The sequence below is a fragment of the Pseudonaja textilis genome, chromosome 1 (assembly GCF_049901715.1).
Source record: "Pseudonaja textilis isolate UNSWEBS1 chromosome 1, rPseTex1.2, whole genome shotgun sequence".
Classification (NCBI taxonomy): domain Eukaryota; kingdom Metazoa; phylum Chordata; class Lepidosauria; order Squamata; family Elapidae; genus Pseudonaja; species Pseudonaja textilis.
In genome coordinates this window covers 78,561,102-78,577,769 of record NC_141990.1, presented here as the reverse complement: position 1 = coordinate 78,577,769, position 16,668 = coordinate 78,561,102, and the positions used below count along the sequence as shown (strand labels likewise).

General features: G+C 33.9%; 1 protein-coding gene across 18 annotated transcripts in view; it reads left to right on the top strand.

Moving 5' to 3' along the window:
* Nucleotides 1-16,668, top strand: part of ARID1B (AT-rich interaction domain 1B) — a 410,221-nt gene that overhangs the window by 351,580 nt on the left and 41,973 nt on the right. For all 18 annotated transcript variants that reach the window (XM_087939034.1, XM_087939114.1, XM_087939103.1 and 15 more), the window contains one exon: nucleotides 14,444-14,589. In XM_087939034.1, coding sequence (XP_087795160.1) covers nucleotides 14,444-14,589 — 146 coding nt within the window. The remainder of the gene's footprint in view (nucleotides 1-14,443; nucleotides 14,590-16,668) is intronic.

Sequence of the window (16,668 nt, the reverse complement as noted above, 5' to 3'; positions counted from 1 at the left end):
GAGAGTAGGAACGAAGCATTCAGGCCGATGCCTAGCGTATGCATTTCTATCGCGTGACTCGCACTCGTAATCGTATCATCATTTACAATTTTTACAAAAAAGTATAGCATACTGCTGGAAAACCAGTTTATTCCTACTTTATTATTTTATGCATTTTTCACGTATAAAAAGTGTACCTGCTTTGTATATGCCACCCCCCTACTTTTGGGGCTTGAAAATTTTGGAAAAAAGGGGTGGCTTATACATGGGGAAATACGGTATTTTTTTAACCAGGAAGAACTTCTAGTAGCGTAGCAAATCATAGTTGTTATAGTTAATTTTGAATTCAATTTTCACCGACTGATAACTAGGAAGAGGGAAGGCTTATCAAATTCGACAAGACACGAAATTGGGTAGATTTATGTAAAAGAAGACACAAGTTTGAAAGCAATACTGGTCGGTGGGAAAAAAGGCTGAAAACAACAGAATAAAACTTAACAAAGAACTGGAGTTGTTTATCACATGGACCGAGATAAAATAAGAGATATCTATCTTGGCAGTAATCAAGATTGCGATTTTAGAATAAAACCTGCTTCCAAACAAATTATGAATGGGTATTGCTTCATCAGCAAAAATGTATTTTCCAAATTATAGGAAAACTGTTTTACATTATTCTAGCATTATTGGTCAGTTTTCTTCCATTTTGTGTCCAGTTCTATAGATTTTATTTTAAGGAGGATTGAGACAAACTAGAACAGATTCTGAGAGAACAGGCAAGAAAATAGATTTCTAGAAGCCATGTTCCTTGAAAAAAAATTGGGAATATTTAACTTTGAGAAGCCTGGAATGACATATACTAGCACTTTACAGGTATCTGAAAATATGTCAGAATAAAACCAGGACCTGATCTTTATTATCTTATCATGTCGAGAGCATATTATGTAATAATGGATGTAAATTATTTGGAGGCAGAGTTTGATTAAATATTAGTATGGATTTCCTAAATGTAAAAATAAATTAAAATTAAATTAATACCTCAGAGAGGTGGGACTCCTCTGTATAATGCTCAAATAGAATCTGGACAACAGTACATCATGGACATTTTTAACTGCATAAAAAAGAGGCTGGAGTCAATAAGCTAAATAGATCTTTCCAACTAGTCTTTCTATGATTGTGGCATCCTGATTTCTGTACTACTAAATTAAGTCTTTCTGTGCATAGAAACCTGTTCCTGCAGTTCCCAAAGTTGATATTTCTAATAGATCTCAGTACAGGATATAAAATTATAATTCTTGTCATTGATATTACTTGATTGTCTAAGCAATAACTTGCAGTAAAAACAGCTGTATTTTGGCTTCCAAAAATAATCCCCTTGAAAACTCAGTTGGATAACATAGAGTTTGCTTCTTGGCCTAAATTACTGTATGGCATTAGTATGAGCTGTTAAACAGCTGCTGCTCTCTGCCTCAGTGCTGGTTTCAGTTCATTAATGGAGGAATTGATTCCTGCTGTTGAGTGGCTCTCAAAATATGTACATGCTTGTTCCTATCTGGTTTTTTAACAGATGTACAAGTGATATTTTTTTAACAAAAGAGAGGGAGAGAGAGGCAGAGGCAGGTTGGCCCAGCATTTCCTTTCATCTTTTCCTTTCATTTTTAATAGGAGTATCTGCACTGTTTTATGTTATATATTATATATATTATAAATTACACATACCACTGTTATCTTTTATTTGGGTGTTTTAGGAAATATTAAGTCTCCTAAGCAAATTTTAAATGTGTAGGTAAAATAAATGACTTTTATATATTGTCATTTTTTTTTTATGATTTGAGGCTGCCCTGAACTTCTGAACAGTTCTGGACAGCCCTAGACCAGGCGAGAAGGCTAACTCAGTATCACACATAGAGAGAGACAATCTATAGCCATCCTGTCCCAAGATCTGGATGAACCATGTTTTTAATGGCTTCAGAAAATCATTAAGGTAGGAGCAATAAAACTCTCTGGTGGAATGTTACACCAGAAGACAAATGCCATAACCAATTAAATAAAATCCCTGTAAAAAATTTAATCCCTGTAAAAAAAATATCAAGAAAATTCAAAAAGATTATTTGCTCACAGGTACAGTAAGAAAGGACCTTATTCCAATGATACTGTTTTTTGTTCTCAGTATAACTGTTATACTATATCAAAAGTGACATAATTTCATAAAAGTAGTTGAGAATTGAAAAAAAATGACAGTGATGGAGTAGAGAAGCAACATGGATTAAACAAAGACCATTCCAGGAATGCTTTTACCAACATAATTGATACGTTTTTGTTTTCTGTGTTGAGATAGAAACTTAATTCCCTAGTGTGTTCATAAAGTGAGAATTGTGGGTTTGGGTAAAATTGGGGCCACCTGTTTTTCAGTTATGCATTTGTATACCTCATAAACAAATGTTTTGGTTTAGATTGCTTTCTCAGAATTACAATATAAATTTACAAATCCAGTAAAATCTGCAAATCTAAGATATTTTGCTTATAACTTGCTTTTAGAAATACACACACACATATACATACATACATACATACATACATACATACATACATTTCTGATGTTTTCACAGAAAATACTCAGATGCTTTCCCTTTGGATATATGTAAGTTTTACAATTTACTTAATATAATTTTATTAAGAAAAGGACATATTTATGTCCTTTTCTTAATAAAGGATATTACTATACATTATGTATTGTATACTAATATCCACATGACAGCAAATTAATCTATTAGTTTGACTTTAGGAAACCCAATTTTTCCAATTATCCCTAAAGCTATTTGTAATTCACAGGGTTGATTTACAGGTCAGTGTACTTTTACACCAACCAGTAACTAGTGTTCAATCAGTGAAACATTCTTAAATAGAAAGATATAAACCATAGCAAACAACATAAAATCTAAACAGAGAATATTATAGCAAATAAGATCAAAAAGAAGGGCACCAGTATAAACAGGTATCAGTAAATTATTAATATTTTAAAATGTGAAAAAAAGTTCATTATATCTCTGGGAAAAAGTATTATAATGTCTTCATCTTCTGCAGAAAATACTGCAACGTAAGCATGAAAGCAGCTCTTTGAGGAGGACATTCTACCATAGGACATGGCTATAGATAATCCACAATTTATGACCATAAAGGGGATAGGAATATTTTTCATTAAGCAGTACGGTCATTAAGTGAGACATCACATGACCACACATTAATTTACTAGCTTTTTTTACTGCAGTATTGATAAATGAGATACCATGTGATTATAATTTATAGCCTCCTTATTAGCTTCTCCATTGTCGTGGCCACAGAGCCATATTCCGAGATGTGGGTGGAATTGGGTTTCACTGGGTACTGCATCCTAGTGATTTGATAGCCACTGGGTAGACTCTCCTCAGCCAGCACTGATCCTTCCTTAGTTAACATAGGTGCCAAGAAAACAGGGCAAACTCTCCCAGCCTGAAAAAATAAGTGTCTCACAAGCAGCAGAAAGATGCTGACTCTGCAAGCAATACCTCATTATTGGCAACCATTGAGCAAGGACTGCTCCAGCTGCATATGCTCGCCAGGAAAGGATTTAATCCCACAGAGTGTACCTTCCATTCCTTGGAAGCATCTTCAGCATCTGACTTTGTGATTCATGAATTCCTATTCTTGGTGCTTTCATTTTGACATTGGTTTATTACTGACCAAGTTTCTGATTCATCTCTTACTACTTTTCAAACTATATTGTGTATTAGAACTAGAACTATTGAATTACATCTTCTCCTCATCCTCTAGTAAGGTATTGTGCACACAGATACTCTTTCTCCTGCTTCTTCAGTTATTCATTTGTCTAACTTATGTTTATTTGCTGATGCCTCTCCACACAAACTTTCCTTTTACAAGTCTCACTGCAAATGTTTTGCTCCTAAACAGAGTGTATATATGTATATTCCTACCCAGCACTTCTGCAAGCCTCATCCCCCACCCCAAGGGCTCACATCCCATATGGACTTCACCCGCTTATTGCCTGAGCATTTTGTCCTTTCACTGGAACCAGGACATGAAATCCATTGACTGCTTGTTAAAAGCTAGCTGGCAAGCCCACAAATTGCGATCCTATGTCTGCAGGAGCCTGCAAGTGTTGTAAATGTTGCCAAATGCTCAAATTGCAATCATGTGACTATGGGGGTGGTACATTGGTTATAACATTGAGAACAAGTTGTGTCATTTTTTCAGTGCCTTGGTAACTTTGAATTGTCATTAAAATGAATGGTCTTTTAAGTTGAGGATTGCCAGTGGTAAAAATTCCTCTTCCCACTTGGCCTGATTGTGTGGAGATATCTTAAGCATTTCAAGTAAAACTGAAGTTGTTCCATCAGAGAGCCTGTCCCAACCCTTTGGGGTTTTGTAAGCTAATACCATCTCTTTGAATTAAGCTCAGAAATGGACTAGCAGCCAGTGCAGTTGTCAGTGTTCTCATTTCATATGATTGCATCTGCCAATTCCACTTAACAATGCAGTCGCTATAAATATTGGAATGTGCTGAAATGAGTAGATTGACATTTGAAATTAGTGAAGAAGAGGGTAAACAATTTTATAAAATTTGGGATCTATTCTATCAATGGTTAGACAATAAAATACAGTAATAAAATATGTAGACTTTTAGAAAATAATAAATATATAAAGATGTGCTTTCTTATTATATCTACAAAATGATTTTAGGATAGATTTGGGATAATATGAGCTGTTATAAAATAAACTAAGTAAATTATGGTTATCTTGTAAAACATGAATGAATAAAAGTATAGTCAAATGCTTGATTAATAATGATACTAAGGTATTTAATTTTTGATTGACAATATGAGATTATATGTAATGTAATTGTAATTGATGACTGCGAAATGGAAGCACAAAACAATTTGTAAACCAACCGGCACTTTATATGTACACCTATGGAAGATAGCTTGATGTTTTTATGTTTTGTTTGTTTATGTTTGTTTTTAAAAACCAATAAAAATTAAAACAAAAACAACAACAATGCAGTCACTATCTTTTTAACTTGTTGAAGAAAGGCAGTCCCTCTTATAAGAAACGTAGCTTGCAAAATTATATTTATCTGTGTGGTTATAATTGTTAGATGTAGTCTAAATTGATAAAAGTCTCATAAGATTCCAAGGCTTTAGCGACCATGCTGGATTCAGAAGTACCCCAAATTAGGTGCCTGTTCCCTAGGGACTGTGTACAACAGGATAGATACTGCTCAGCCAGGTAGAAACCATGACAAAGAGTGCTTTTGTCTAGCTGCAGCTGATGCATCAGTACATGGAGTAGAAGGATTTCTCAATCATTCATGCTCCTATTACCAACTAGTGGAATTATGCAGTGTAATCTACCTGGAATTACTCTGAAAGACCACTCAGAAACTGCAGTTGGTGCAAAATTTAACAGTCCTTATATTAATGCCAATCGAGCAAATTGGCTACCAGTACATTTATGGGTACAATTACTGCTGATTTTGATCTATGAAGCTATATTTGGCTTAGTGCTGAGATCCCTATAGAATCATCTTCTCCAGCAGAGGGCTGGTGCATGTGTTCTGCAAAATTGCTATCTTTCTCCGCTTCCAAGAGGTTGGGAAGACTAAGGCCAGAAGATGCTGGTTTTTTTTCATCATTGCCCTATATCAAGGAACAGCCTCTCCTTAGGGAGAAGACTTGCTCCAATGGTGATTGTTTTGCAAAACCCGGTTAAGACCGTTTTATCACAGCATATTTTGGCTTTGTTTAAGCAGTTGACACTATTGTGTTACTGAACCTGTATGTCTGGTTAACTTAATACTGTATGTGTCTCCGTTTCTATTTATTGATTCTCTGTGTCAGTTATTCTATATTTTTGAATTGTATACTAATGAATATTTTGATTTGTGAGGTATAATTATACAGGTATTACTAAAACATAATACTGGTAATCTCCCAGTAGAAATTAATCTGTCCCTCCTCTTTGTTAATGTTTCAGAAGACTTAAAAGATGGAATTATATCAGAAAGCATTCCCTTGAATTTATCATCTCATGATTACTTTCCATTTTATTGAAGAAAGTATCATGTCTAGCTGGTTTACTGTTCATATGGATGTTGTACTGTGAATGTTTGGCTTGGTTTTTATATTTTATGTAAGCCATCAAGAGTTTTTGGATTGGAGGATATAAAGATGAAATATAAAATGGAGCAGAAGAGAGTATAGTAGCACAGTGCAGCATAGAATAAAGTGAAGGTGGGATAGAGAGTGAAGAATGTCTCCCACTTTTAAGGGAAATTCATGAAAAACCTGACAATAATCACTAGGAAAGGACCGTAATTCTAGTTAGTGAGACTTAGTTGGGTAATTATGAAGGACTGTTGGCTAGACTAAAAGCTGAGACAAAAATTCTCAGAGGAAGGCAAACCACTTCTGTAATGCTGCTAAGAAAATATTTGGCAGGCATCAACCTTGATTTGAGGGATTTTGTACTTTTAGTGGCTATAGGAATTTGGATCTAACTGTTCTCTCTGCAGTGTAATTTATTTTATTACGTTTAATATCATCTGAGTTGGTTGATTGTAATATATTATTATCTGCTCTGGGATTTTAAAAAATGTGGTCCAAGATACCAATAGAATTAAATTTAGAAAATACAGAGTTAAAACCTTGTTATGATAATTGCTTACCTTTTAACAGATTTTCCTCTATGTATTGATGCATCATTTTTATTGTGTTTTTGCTGCCTTGGCATCCAGCAGCTAACCTGAAGTTATTCTAAAACTTCAGTACTTAAAATGCCAGCATGGACAAATCATGGTGTCTTTAGAACTTGACCCTGATTCTGAGCCCAGTTTCAAAACAGGTCAACCATCTGACAGAATGGTTGGTATAATAGTAGGACTATCTAAACAGTTTAGGACAGCTAATATTATCTAAACAAATTTAATATCACAAATACAGAAATACAGTTCCCCTTCTACTCATCCTGTCCCTTAGGAGCCAACAAGGAGATCATATTGAGACTTGGAGGTGGCAAAGAAAAATTCCAATCCATTGGCAGATGAACAGAAATTGATGCAAGGTAGCATTAGATCCAAAAACTGAGAAGAAATAGAGTTGTGTCTTGCTTCAGACAAAAAAAATCATTTGAGTTTTAAGCAGAACTATGAATAACTTGGAAACTGAAGTCAGCCTTAACTGAGATGTATCTCTCTATATGCTAAACTGGAGCCTTTTAAAGAAAACAATTCTGTAAATGCTGTTTGATTATAAATTGTGAATGAATTCCTCCAGAATGGGCTGTAATTCTCAGAATAATTTACTAGAAATAAGCCTCAGTGAACACAATGGGATGAGCTTATAATAAGCAAATATTGATTTCTATTGCATAGACCATTAATATCAATAGAACATGTCCCTTAAGTTTGAGTCATAACGTTACCCAAATCAAAAATTTCTTTTTTTAAAGTTCTGTGGAGAGGAAAATGTTAAATGTTTATGCAAACACTATTGACCAATATCTCTTCCATTAAAATTAATTCCACTGATTAAAACAACTAAAATTGTTATTCCCCCTTATTTTCTTGTCTCCATCTCCAGATGATTTGGAATCAAGTCTACTATTCTATACAAATGCAGTGTCATTCTCTGAATAGCGAGTATATTTTCAGAGTGTATTACTATTGATTCTGGATAGCACATTCCCTCTTCCCTTATAGAGCATATGCGCGCACATATCACACCATACTCCCACTGCTCACTTCTTGCTATAGAAGCTAATAGCTAGTACATTTTGGCTACTCGGCAGTAGGTTAAGAGAAGCTGCTGTGCACTGGTTGCTTATTATGATAAAAGCATTTTAGTGAGTTCTTCATGCACAGTCACTAAGCAACCTGCTTCAGGTTAATTCTGTTTACAGTGCTATCAAAAATAACTCTCATAAATGTGGCAGTCATTAGTATTTCATAACAATAGCGTTATCTATACTTCACATCCACTATCAGGCAAACAAGGGATATTTGCAGTAATATAGCCATGATCACTTGAAAGTCTAGCGGGATCCAAAATACATAAACAATTTTGTGTTGTCAGGATATGTACATTGAGGAACTCTATATATGCCACTGAATATACAGAAAAATGTAGAAGGCTACTGATTTCTTATTCATAAGGCTCCAAGTGTTCATTTATCCACAAACTTTCTCTTTCTCTAATTAAAGGAATTAATAAGCGAAAAAAACAACCTTGGCTTTTGCCTCAAAAGCTAAAGCCAAGCCACAGAGTATTATTGAAAAAGGTATTCTGGTTTTTGACTGAGTCAGCTAACTGGCTTCCAAAAATCTGGACACCCTTTAGAGCACGGGTATCAAACTCGCCGCATCACGTTACCATCATGTGATGTTTTACGGTGTGTTTCCCTTTGCGGAGTTGGGATGGATGTGGCCTGCGTGTGATGCATCCAGCCCATGGGCCACCAGTTTGACACCTCTGCTGTAGATATATCTTTGTGGCCGTCTGTTGGCATTCCAGATTTTTGCAGTCCAGATCTGGCAACTCTCATTTTGACTCGTATTAAGATAGTTTTTTTTCTATATTTCATAAGAAACTCTGACTGAGAATTTCAATGTGTGCATGTATTATGCTCTATTATTAATCTAAGTTCGAAATTTCATTAAATGGTTGCTTTCTGAGACAATAACATTAATAAAATGACATAAAAATTAAGCACATTCTTTCCATTCCCCTCCTTTCCTTCTCTCCCATCCTCCTGTCCACCCTTCATTCCTTCCTTCGTCTCTCTCACACACAAACTTGCAACCTCTTGTACTCTACTAGTTGGTAACAATCTGATTTTAGAAAATTCATACTGTGTCCTGGAAGAAAAGCTGCAACAAAATTATATGTATGAGAGACTGTAAGAAAATCCCAGCAGGAAAATATGTTTTCAGATCTCACCTCTGGATTACTCTCATTATAATAACCCATTTGATGGCAGGGTATGACAGATTAGAAGCTTTTTATTGCTAGACCTCACTCAACTCAGATTTAAATGAAGTACATCTGGTTATTGTACAGGTCACTGTGTTTAAATAACAACCTTCAAATCATACTTTGACATTTCAAAGGAAAGAGAAATATTGTCATGTGGCAGATATGGCATAGATAAAGCATAGGGCAGTTTGGTCAGTATGCTGATTTGTGTGTGTTTCCAGCAGGCCTTTTCATGGTTAGTAATCACGTAGCTAGGCTTATTGATTGTCAGCATTTTAAAAAATATCCCTGCTTAAAACCTTTAACTCCAATTGTCATTTTAAAATGTTGCAGTCGCTGGAGTCAACTGGGTAACTTCCAAGAAGTTTGAAGATCCTGTTATATCAACATTGCTCATACTAAATAAGCAAGAGAAAATAAGCAATGTTGGTCTCTTGCATTTTAATTTTGATCTTCCGAAATTTCCTTAGATTTGTCTGCACCTGGTTTCATAAAGTTACTTCTGAAAAATAGCTAAATCTCTGTTCATTTTTGTTTGTTTTAATACATAGATTAGCAACCATCTCAGAATTCATAGACTCATTACATACAGTATTATGAGTAAATGCATATACTTTAAAAAAAAATTGCTTATGTTTGAGAAAATGTTCATTAAAAAGACCATGTAAGAGAAGGCTCCATGTACAAGCATAAGCATATTAAGATCTAATTTCATCACTTCAGCAGGTTTGACTGGGACAAACTCTTCCCCTTTTGGGGTTGCCTCTACTACTGGATGTCTTCAGAGGGATTTTCAGCACCTAGATAACGTTTCTGCACATCAACATGATTTTTTGTTTTGCAAGAATGAAATCTATTTATTAAAATATGAGAGAGGAAATTAAATAGAAATAAATATGAATTATTACATATAAAAATATTCTGAGCATACTATTAAAGCAGCTTTTTTCTTCTTTAATTTTACTAATCTTGAAAAGTTATGTTATAGTAAGTGATTTCATATAATAATGTGACAGTGATATCTTATTGTCGAGTTTAGAATATATTTTCAGTTTACAACAGTGGGTTTAAATAAACATTAATTACAGCACAATTCAGGCATAGTTCCAAAGGGGTCCCAGACACAATTATTTCAAATGCCGTCAGCATTTGAAGTTGAAAGAAGTCCACAATTCGTTTACAGAGCGAGCTTTGGCACTATCTGAGCTAAAGTTAAACTTTTGATTTAGCTGCTAAAAATACTATAACTACCTTAAATTTTACACCTTTCCCAATATTGCCTGTGGTACATTGAATTTGTTCCACTGTTGACATTTTTCATCCATAAATGCCACAACAGTTTTGAAAATTGGTTTTAAACACTTCAACAACTAATATTAACTTTGCCTCACACCTTAATGGAGTTTAAGTTGCAGGGGGAAAGCTGAAAATGTGTTAGAGCAGGTCAAATAGCTCTTCAGTGAAAATAGTACTGACAGAAACATATATTCTTTCTTTCGTCCTTCATTTCTTTCTTTAGTAACCACAAATGATTCTATGACTTTAAAGATGCATAAGTATATTTAACAAATGCTGTACAAGCTATTAGTGTTTAGTGCTCAAAGGTTAATCAGAATAAATCTTACAATTTCAGTTTAGTTCTTAATGGACTCTACTTGACAATGCAAAATGAATATAGGACTATTTGTCACATTCAGTTATCATTCTACTTAAAGACCAAATGCCATGGAATCGGAATGAAAAGATAAAATTTCTCTGAATTATTAGTTCTGAAAGCTGTCTTCTAAAGCTTTATCCCCCATGAAATGTTCACATAGGTTAAAAAAACCCTTTTTATATGTAAAGATACATTGACTATATGATAAAGATAGGCATAATTTTATATATGAGGTGTACAGAAACTGCATAAATTATATTTAATACATCTGAATTATTGGAAATCATTGAATAAAGAAATTAGTTGGAAGAGGTGCATAGGTCATCTAGTCAATGAGTTAATTAAAACAATGCAAACCACTACTGTTTAATAGTGATAAAGACAAACCTTGAAATCTTTCAATCATAGTGAATCAGCCATTGTTATAGTCAGATTGTCCAGTAATTTTTAAATCAAGATTTCCTCCTATTTCTCAGCTTTTTATGTATTAATCTATTCATGCTCTTGGTTTCAACAGATAGATGTTTGATGTATCTTACACATGAAAACTTAGATACTTGTAGACCATTAACGTATTTTCTTTGCATCTTTTCTTTTGTCATATGGAAATACAGTGTCATTTTTAACTAGATATGTTAAGATTACTCTATTCACTTACTAGTGGTATAAAATATTTATTGCGGCATTGCAATCCCATATTAGATTCATGGCCTTTCCTTTTCTTTGTAATAATGATTCAGGCTTCTTTTCCTCCTTTGCCTCTACCTTTATGAATACCAGGACATCATTAGGAGGATCATAATGAAAATAAAATCTGTTAGATTTATATCCTGACACTTGCGCGCACGCGCGCACGCACACACCCTTACACCCTCCCCTTAAAATCCAGGGCAGATTGCATAATGCTGTCTTCTTTTTTCTTTCTCCCACAGTAAACATGTGGAATAGGTAACACTGGGGAATAATGACTAAGTTCAATTTATCCAGTGAGCTCCAGTGAGCAAATTTCCCTGAAAAGCAGGAACAATTGCCATTGGCACCCATCCTCCCCCCAAAAATCATTTTTCTAATTGTTAGCATCTTAATTTGTATGAGTAGCTGCTGCTTTCCAAATCTGGATTTGAAGACGGGTCTCTATAAGCACATATTTGTATTTTCTCCCACTAATTCTGTATATAGATTTGCCATTGTAACTCTGTTTAAGAAATTTAAAACTGAGATTTATGTTGCTTTATAGATGTGCAAGAATATTATTTCCTTGATTTGATTGTATCAGTAAATAAACAATTGTTTGTTTCAGGATAGTAAGTAATAATCCAATATACTTATGGTTAGCCTATTGATTAAAACTAAATTTGGAAGCATTAAAATTGACAACTTATTTTGTTTGTTACTTGGATTGTTTTTGTATCTAGCAAAGTGTCCCATGTTCAGTTATGTATCAATTAACAAATTAATTAATTAAAATACAAATGTGTCAACTTATTTGTCTGCATGGAAAGTCATAGAGAAACTCAAATACAGTTAATTTAATTCCATTAATATATGTGTTCCTCTAAAAGATGCAATCTAATTTCTTTTAGAAACCTACATTCATATTAGTCATGCAGAGCACTGTGATCTCAGATAGATTATTTACAAAAGCATTGTTCTAAGTAGCACCAAGCACAAAGGAAACATTCAGTTGTAACAGTCCTGTTGTAAACTAGTGTCTTATTTTGGGTAATTGATAGATCAGTGGCTTACTCTGGCCCAGCCATGGTAACAGTCATCTGAATGTAAAGGAGATACAGGCAGTAAATGTTAATGAGATGGTGCTAGTTCAGAATACACACATGTGCATGTGTGTGTGTGTGTGTGTGTGTGTGTGTGTGTATTTATGTCTGTATGTACATATGCCTTCTGTTTCCCATTTTCCATATTTTCTATTTCTAATACATAAAGATTATTGCAAGGAAAAGTAGAGATGGTGGCATTTAATGTCCTAGGTAATATTTTCAGAGTACTTTTAAAAGTTACTGACAATATGTACACAAAGAATATTTTATTTCAGAGAAATCTTCCAAAGTTTTTGCAAAAGCTCCTGCTCCTTTTTTTTTTTCTTTTTGGGGAGGAGGGGAACAGAAATGTATGGCTGTGCATTTTAAGTATTTTTCTCTATAACATCAAAACTTGCATCAGGGGAATAACATCGTATGTCAGTTGTCTCCTTCACATCAAAAGAAATATTTTTCTTCTTTACAGAAATAGAGGACAAAGCCAACTTGGAAAAAAACATTAATTATATCAAATGTTCCATACTTGTTTCAGTAAAATGATTTTAAAATCTAGTATTGACTAGTTGCTTTTTCATACTTTATATTAAAGTGATTAAACTAATAAAATATTAGTTAATAAATAAAAATATTATTTTCCATATTCCTTCAGCTTCCTTGATCCTTATTTTCTTTGATCCTTCAATTGCAACAAAAATCCAAAGAAAGCTTCTGAATTTCATAAAAGCATTTGAAGGTTAAACACAGCACCCATCAATAATACTAGGTTACTAGTTAATGAACTGTCTAACACATCAAATTCAGCTAAGAGAAACTTTCCTTGATTTTGAAAATGTACAGAATAAAGAAACATATAGAAAACATACAAATTCACACTTTGCATTATTCCACGATTTTTTTTAATAAACCCCAGTTGGCTAAGTCATAACTTACACTTATTAACTCCAATGATTTGTTTTTAAAATCCCTCTAAACTATAAGCAGGCAAACCATACTGTCACGTTCTTCAGTCTGTATTTTCAACCCCAGTGGAAAAAATGGCATTTGTGTTAAGCATTTATATTTTTTTAGATGGTGAATTTAAGCTTCATTGTAGATAATAATAACTTGAAGAGGACTCATATAAACTGGATAATTATATTCATGTGAAGAACCAGAGAACTGATATTTCTGCGATTGTTGCTGTGTCTGGTGAATATTTCTGTCCAGCAAATATACTGTATAATCCTTTATATTTGAGATTTCATTCATTAACACACATGGGAGTATATCCTTGTATTTACTCACCCATAAAAGATAGCCCTATTAAGATGTACTACACTCACTAAAAAAAAAACAGTATTTTTTTATTTTGCTCGAAAGCTCTTCTGATTCATTATAAACTACCTTACCACTGAGATATCAGCAATCCTTTAATATAGTTATAGTGTTCAGTGATTACAATAGTTACAATTATCATAAACTCTTTCAAACAAGATGAATGTCCATATTGCATATCTAAGTAGTACAGTTTCAATCCATGTACTGGTATGTATTTTTGTTTTGCTTTGGGAGAGTTGCTTTATTTTTATTTTTTACTTCTTTATTTTATTTTAGCTTCTTTTTTTTTTTAGTATGGTGGGCAAAATGCAATCAAAAGCTCTTAGCTAACTTATCCAGAGATCTTTTTTTACTTCAGTAGTGAGCTCCCTGATGTGCTTTCATCACTATGTGTGGGCTAGGACCAATCTCAATTTCTTTACATAGTATTAGGATTTATCCATTTTAAATTAACATATATCACATCTATTTTACTTAGGGATCTGCATGATATATGATTTTAGAATGGGCTTTAGAATAAGTTCATTACTAATCCAATAGTGAGCTCCTGACAGAGGCAAAAACTAACTGGCTGCATCTTCTGTAGGTGTCTATGAATACTGAAGTATGAATTTTGTAACTAACTGAGTACTGTGCAGTAAGAAATTTAATAAGAGCTTGTGCATGGTGTGTCATTTCTCTTCCTTCAGGCAAGGCAGTTTTCCTGTCATCAATCAGAGTGGCATTATGGGATCCAGCTCTCCATACACCCAACCAATGAACAGCAACTCAAGTCTGATGAACCCTCAAGCTTCTCCTTACAGCATGGCACCTAACATGGTGAACAGTTCCACAGGTAATGACTGGTAAAATTTCAATGAGTAGCAAGCTGCTTTTTCAAAGGTAGAAACCTTTAAAGTGTTTTTGATAGTGGTACAATTGCATATCCATGTCTCAAAATCCTGCTGTAAGAATTTGAAAATTCCCAATCACTTTGCCAACTCCTAGATATATCTCCGCCATATCTCTACTTTCTCTTCTTTGTTTATTGAAAACATGGATTTTGCCCATTTGACAGGTGGCAGGTCTAGAAGAAGACTTTTGCTTAAAATGTAGCAGGGATCTTGAAACTAGGATTCCTATGGTTAAACAATATTTTTAGCCAAAATAACTGAGTGTGTCTCATAATATGTCTCTTACCTACCTCAAGTATAACTTTCTGAAAAACCCAGGTAGTATATTTGTCTATTAAAATAGAAAGAAAATGGACTTTTTCCAGTAAAATTGAAATGTTGCTTTACATTTATTTTTGTTTGCAGGAATGTCATTGCAAGGCATATTGTTCCCTGCAAGATTATTCAGTTGCTCATTTTCATTGCTGTAATATTCGGGCTTACATTGTCCATTTCATCTTTTTCCCTCCAATGACAGTGTCATAATGGGGTTTTCCAACAACTATGTTGTGTTGAGTTATAAATTAAAAAAAGACTATTTAGTCATTTGTATGGAATACTTTCCCAACAAATAGGCAGACAAGGGACATTTGTACTTAACCCTCCTTTTTTTCTCTTCCCATAACCTTTTAAAGTTTTTGTTTGCATATTTTTGGTCTTCTGCAGTATTTTTCTGGGAGCTGAAAATTCCCATTATTGGCCTATGGCCTCATAATGCCTGCTTCTTCTTTGTTTTACCCTGTATGCAACTATTTAACAGAGGTACTCCCAATGGTCTTATTGATAATGGTTTTATGTTGTGTTTTCAACAAGGATAAGGAGAGGAATGAAAACTTTTAATCATACAGGAAGGGTTTTTTTAATATAAAATAAAATTGCTTCTTTTAGTATTAGGCACAAGCAGCACACTTTTACTCCAGTTGAAAAAGGAAAAGTCTTGTTGAGCAAATGATAATCATCTGCTTACTCCTCACCAAAGCTACCCTAGGTATTACTGTGTTTGGGTTGTGTAGTTACCTATTTTGTCTGCCTGGCTGAAATAAAATTACTTTTGAGCATTGAAACTATGCTATAAATTCTGGCGTTCTGCTTAGCAGCTGTAATTTTTTAGCCTAACCTCTTTGGCTTCTAGATCTGCAAACATCAACAACAAGCAAACAGATAGTAGAATGTCCTGCCTAGGTAGATTTATGTATTACAAAAGAATAACCAGTTTTAAGAAAGATACACAGGGTGATTTTTTTTCTCCAGATAGCTCAGCCATTTATTACTTTATACAGTGGAAATCTATTCAGTACAAAAGCATTTATCATATGTCTTTTGTATGCAGTAGTCATTGTATTTTCATTGTATTACACATTCTGAAAAATTGAGTTTTTACAGTAATTTAACCATAGAAGAGAATATATGTAGCTCAGGATTGAACTTTGGAATCCTTGTGCTCTCTGAGCTTGATTGTTTTCTGGCAGATATTTCATTACCCAATGAGGCAGCAGCATCAGTGTTAGAGTGTGAGATTTGTTCCCTATTTATGTATAGTAGCTTATCTTCCCAGTGTTGATGAGCGTATGATTTTCTCCTAGGTAGTTCCTTGATTGGGGTATTGTTTTCTGCTTACTTGTTCTTCCGGTGCTAATCCCTGCTTATTTGGGTGTTGGCTACTTCAAAGGATGTGTTCTGGTCTTTCTCTTTCCTTCTTAGCTTTTTTTATTATCTCTTTTGAATGATATGCAAATGTGTTTATTTCTATGTGTCTATTAATGGCTGATTTACCTGAATATCAAGCTCCCAATAATTCCCTAGCTTTTTTGTATTTAGCTTGGTCTAGGCTGTTTCCAAGTGGAAACTATGGTTGAGTCTGTCCATGTGTTGTGAGATGAAGGACTTTTCATTATGTCTTCTGACTCCTAGTTGGTGTTAAATTAAAATAATACAATATTAAAATCCCATCAAACAATTTTTAGAAGCAATAGAAGCAGTGA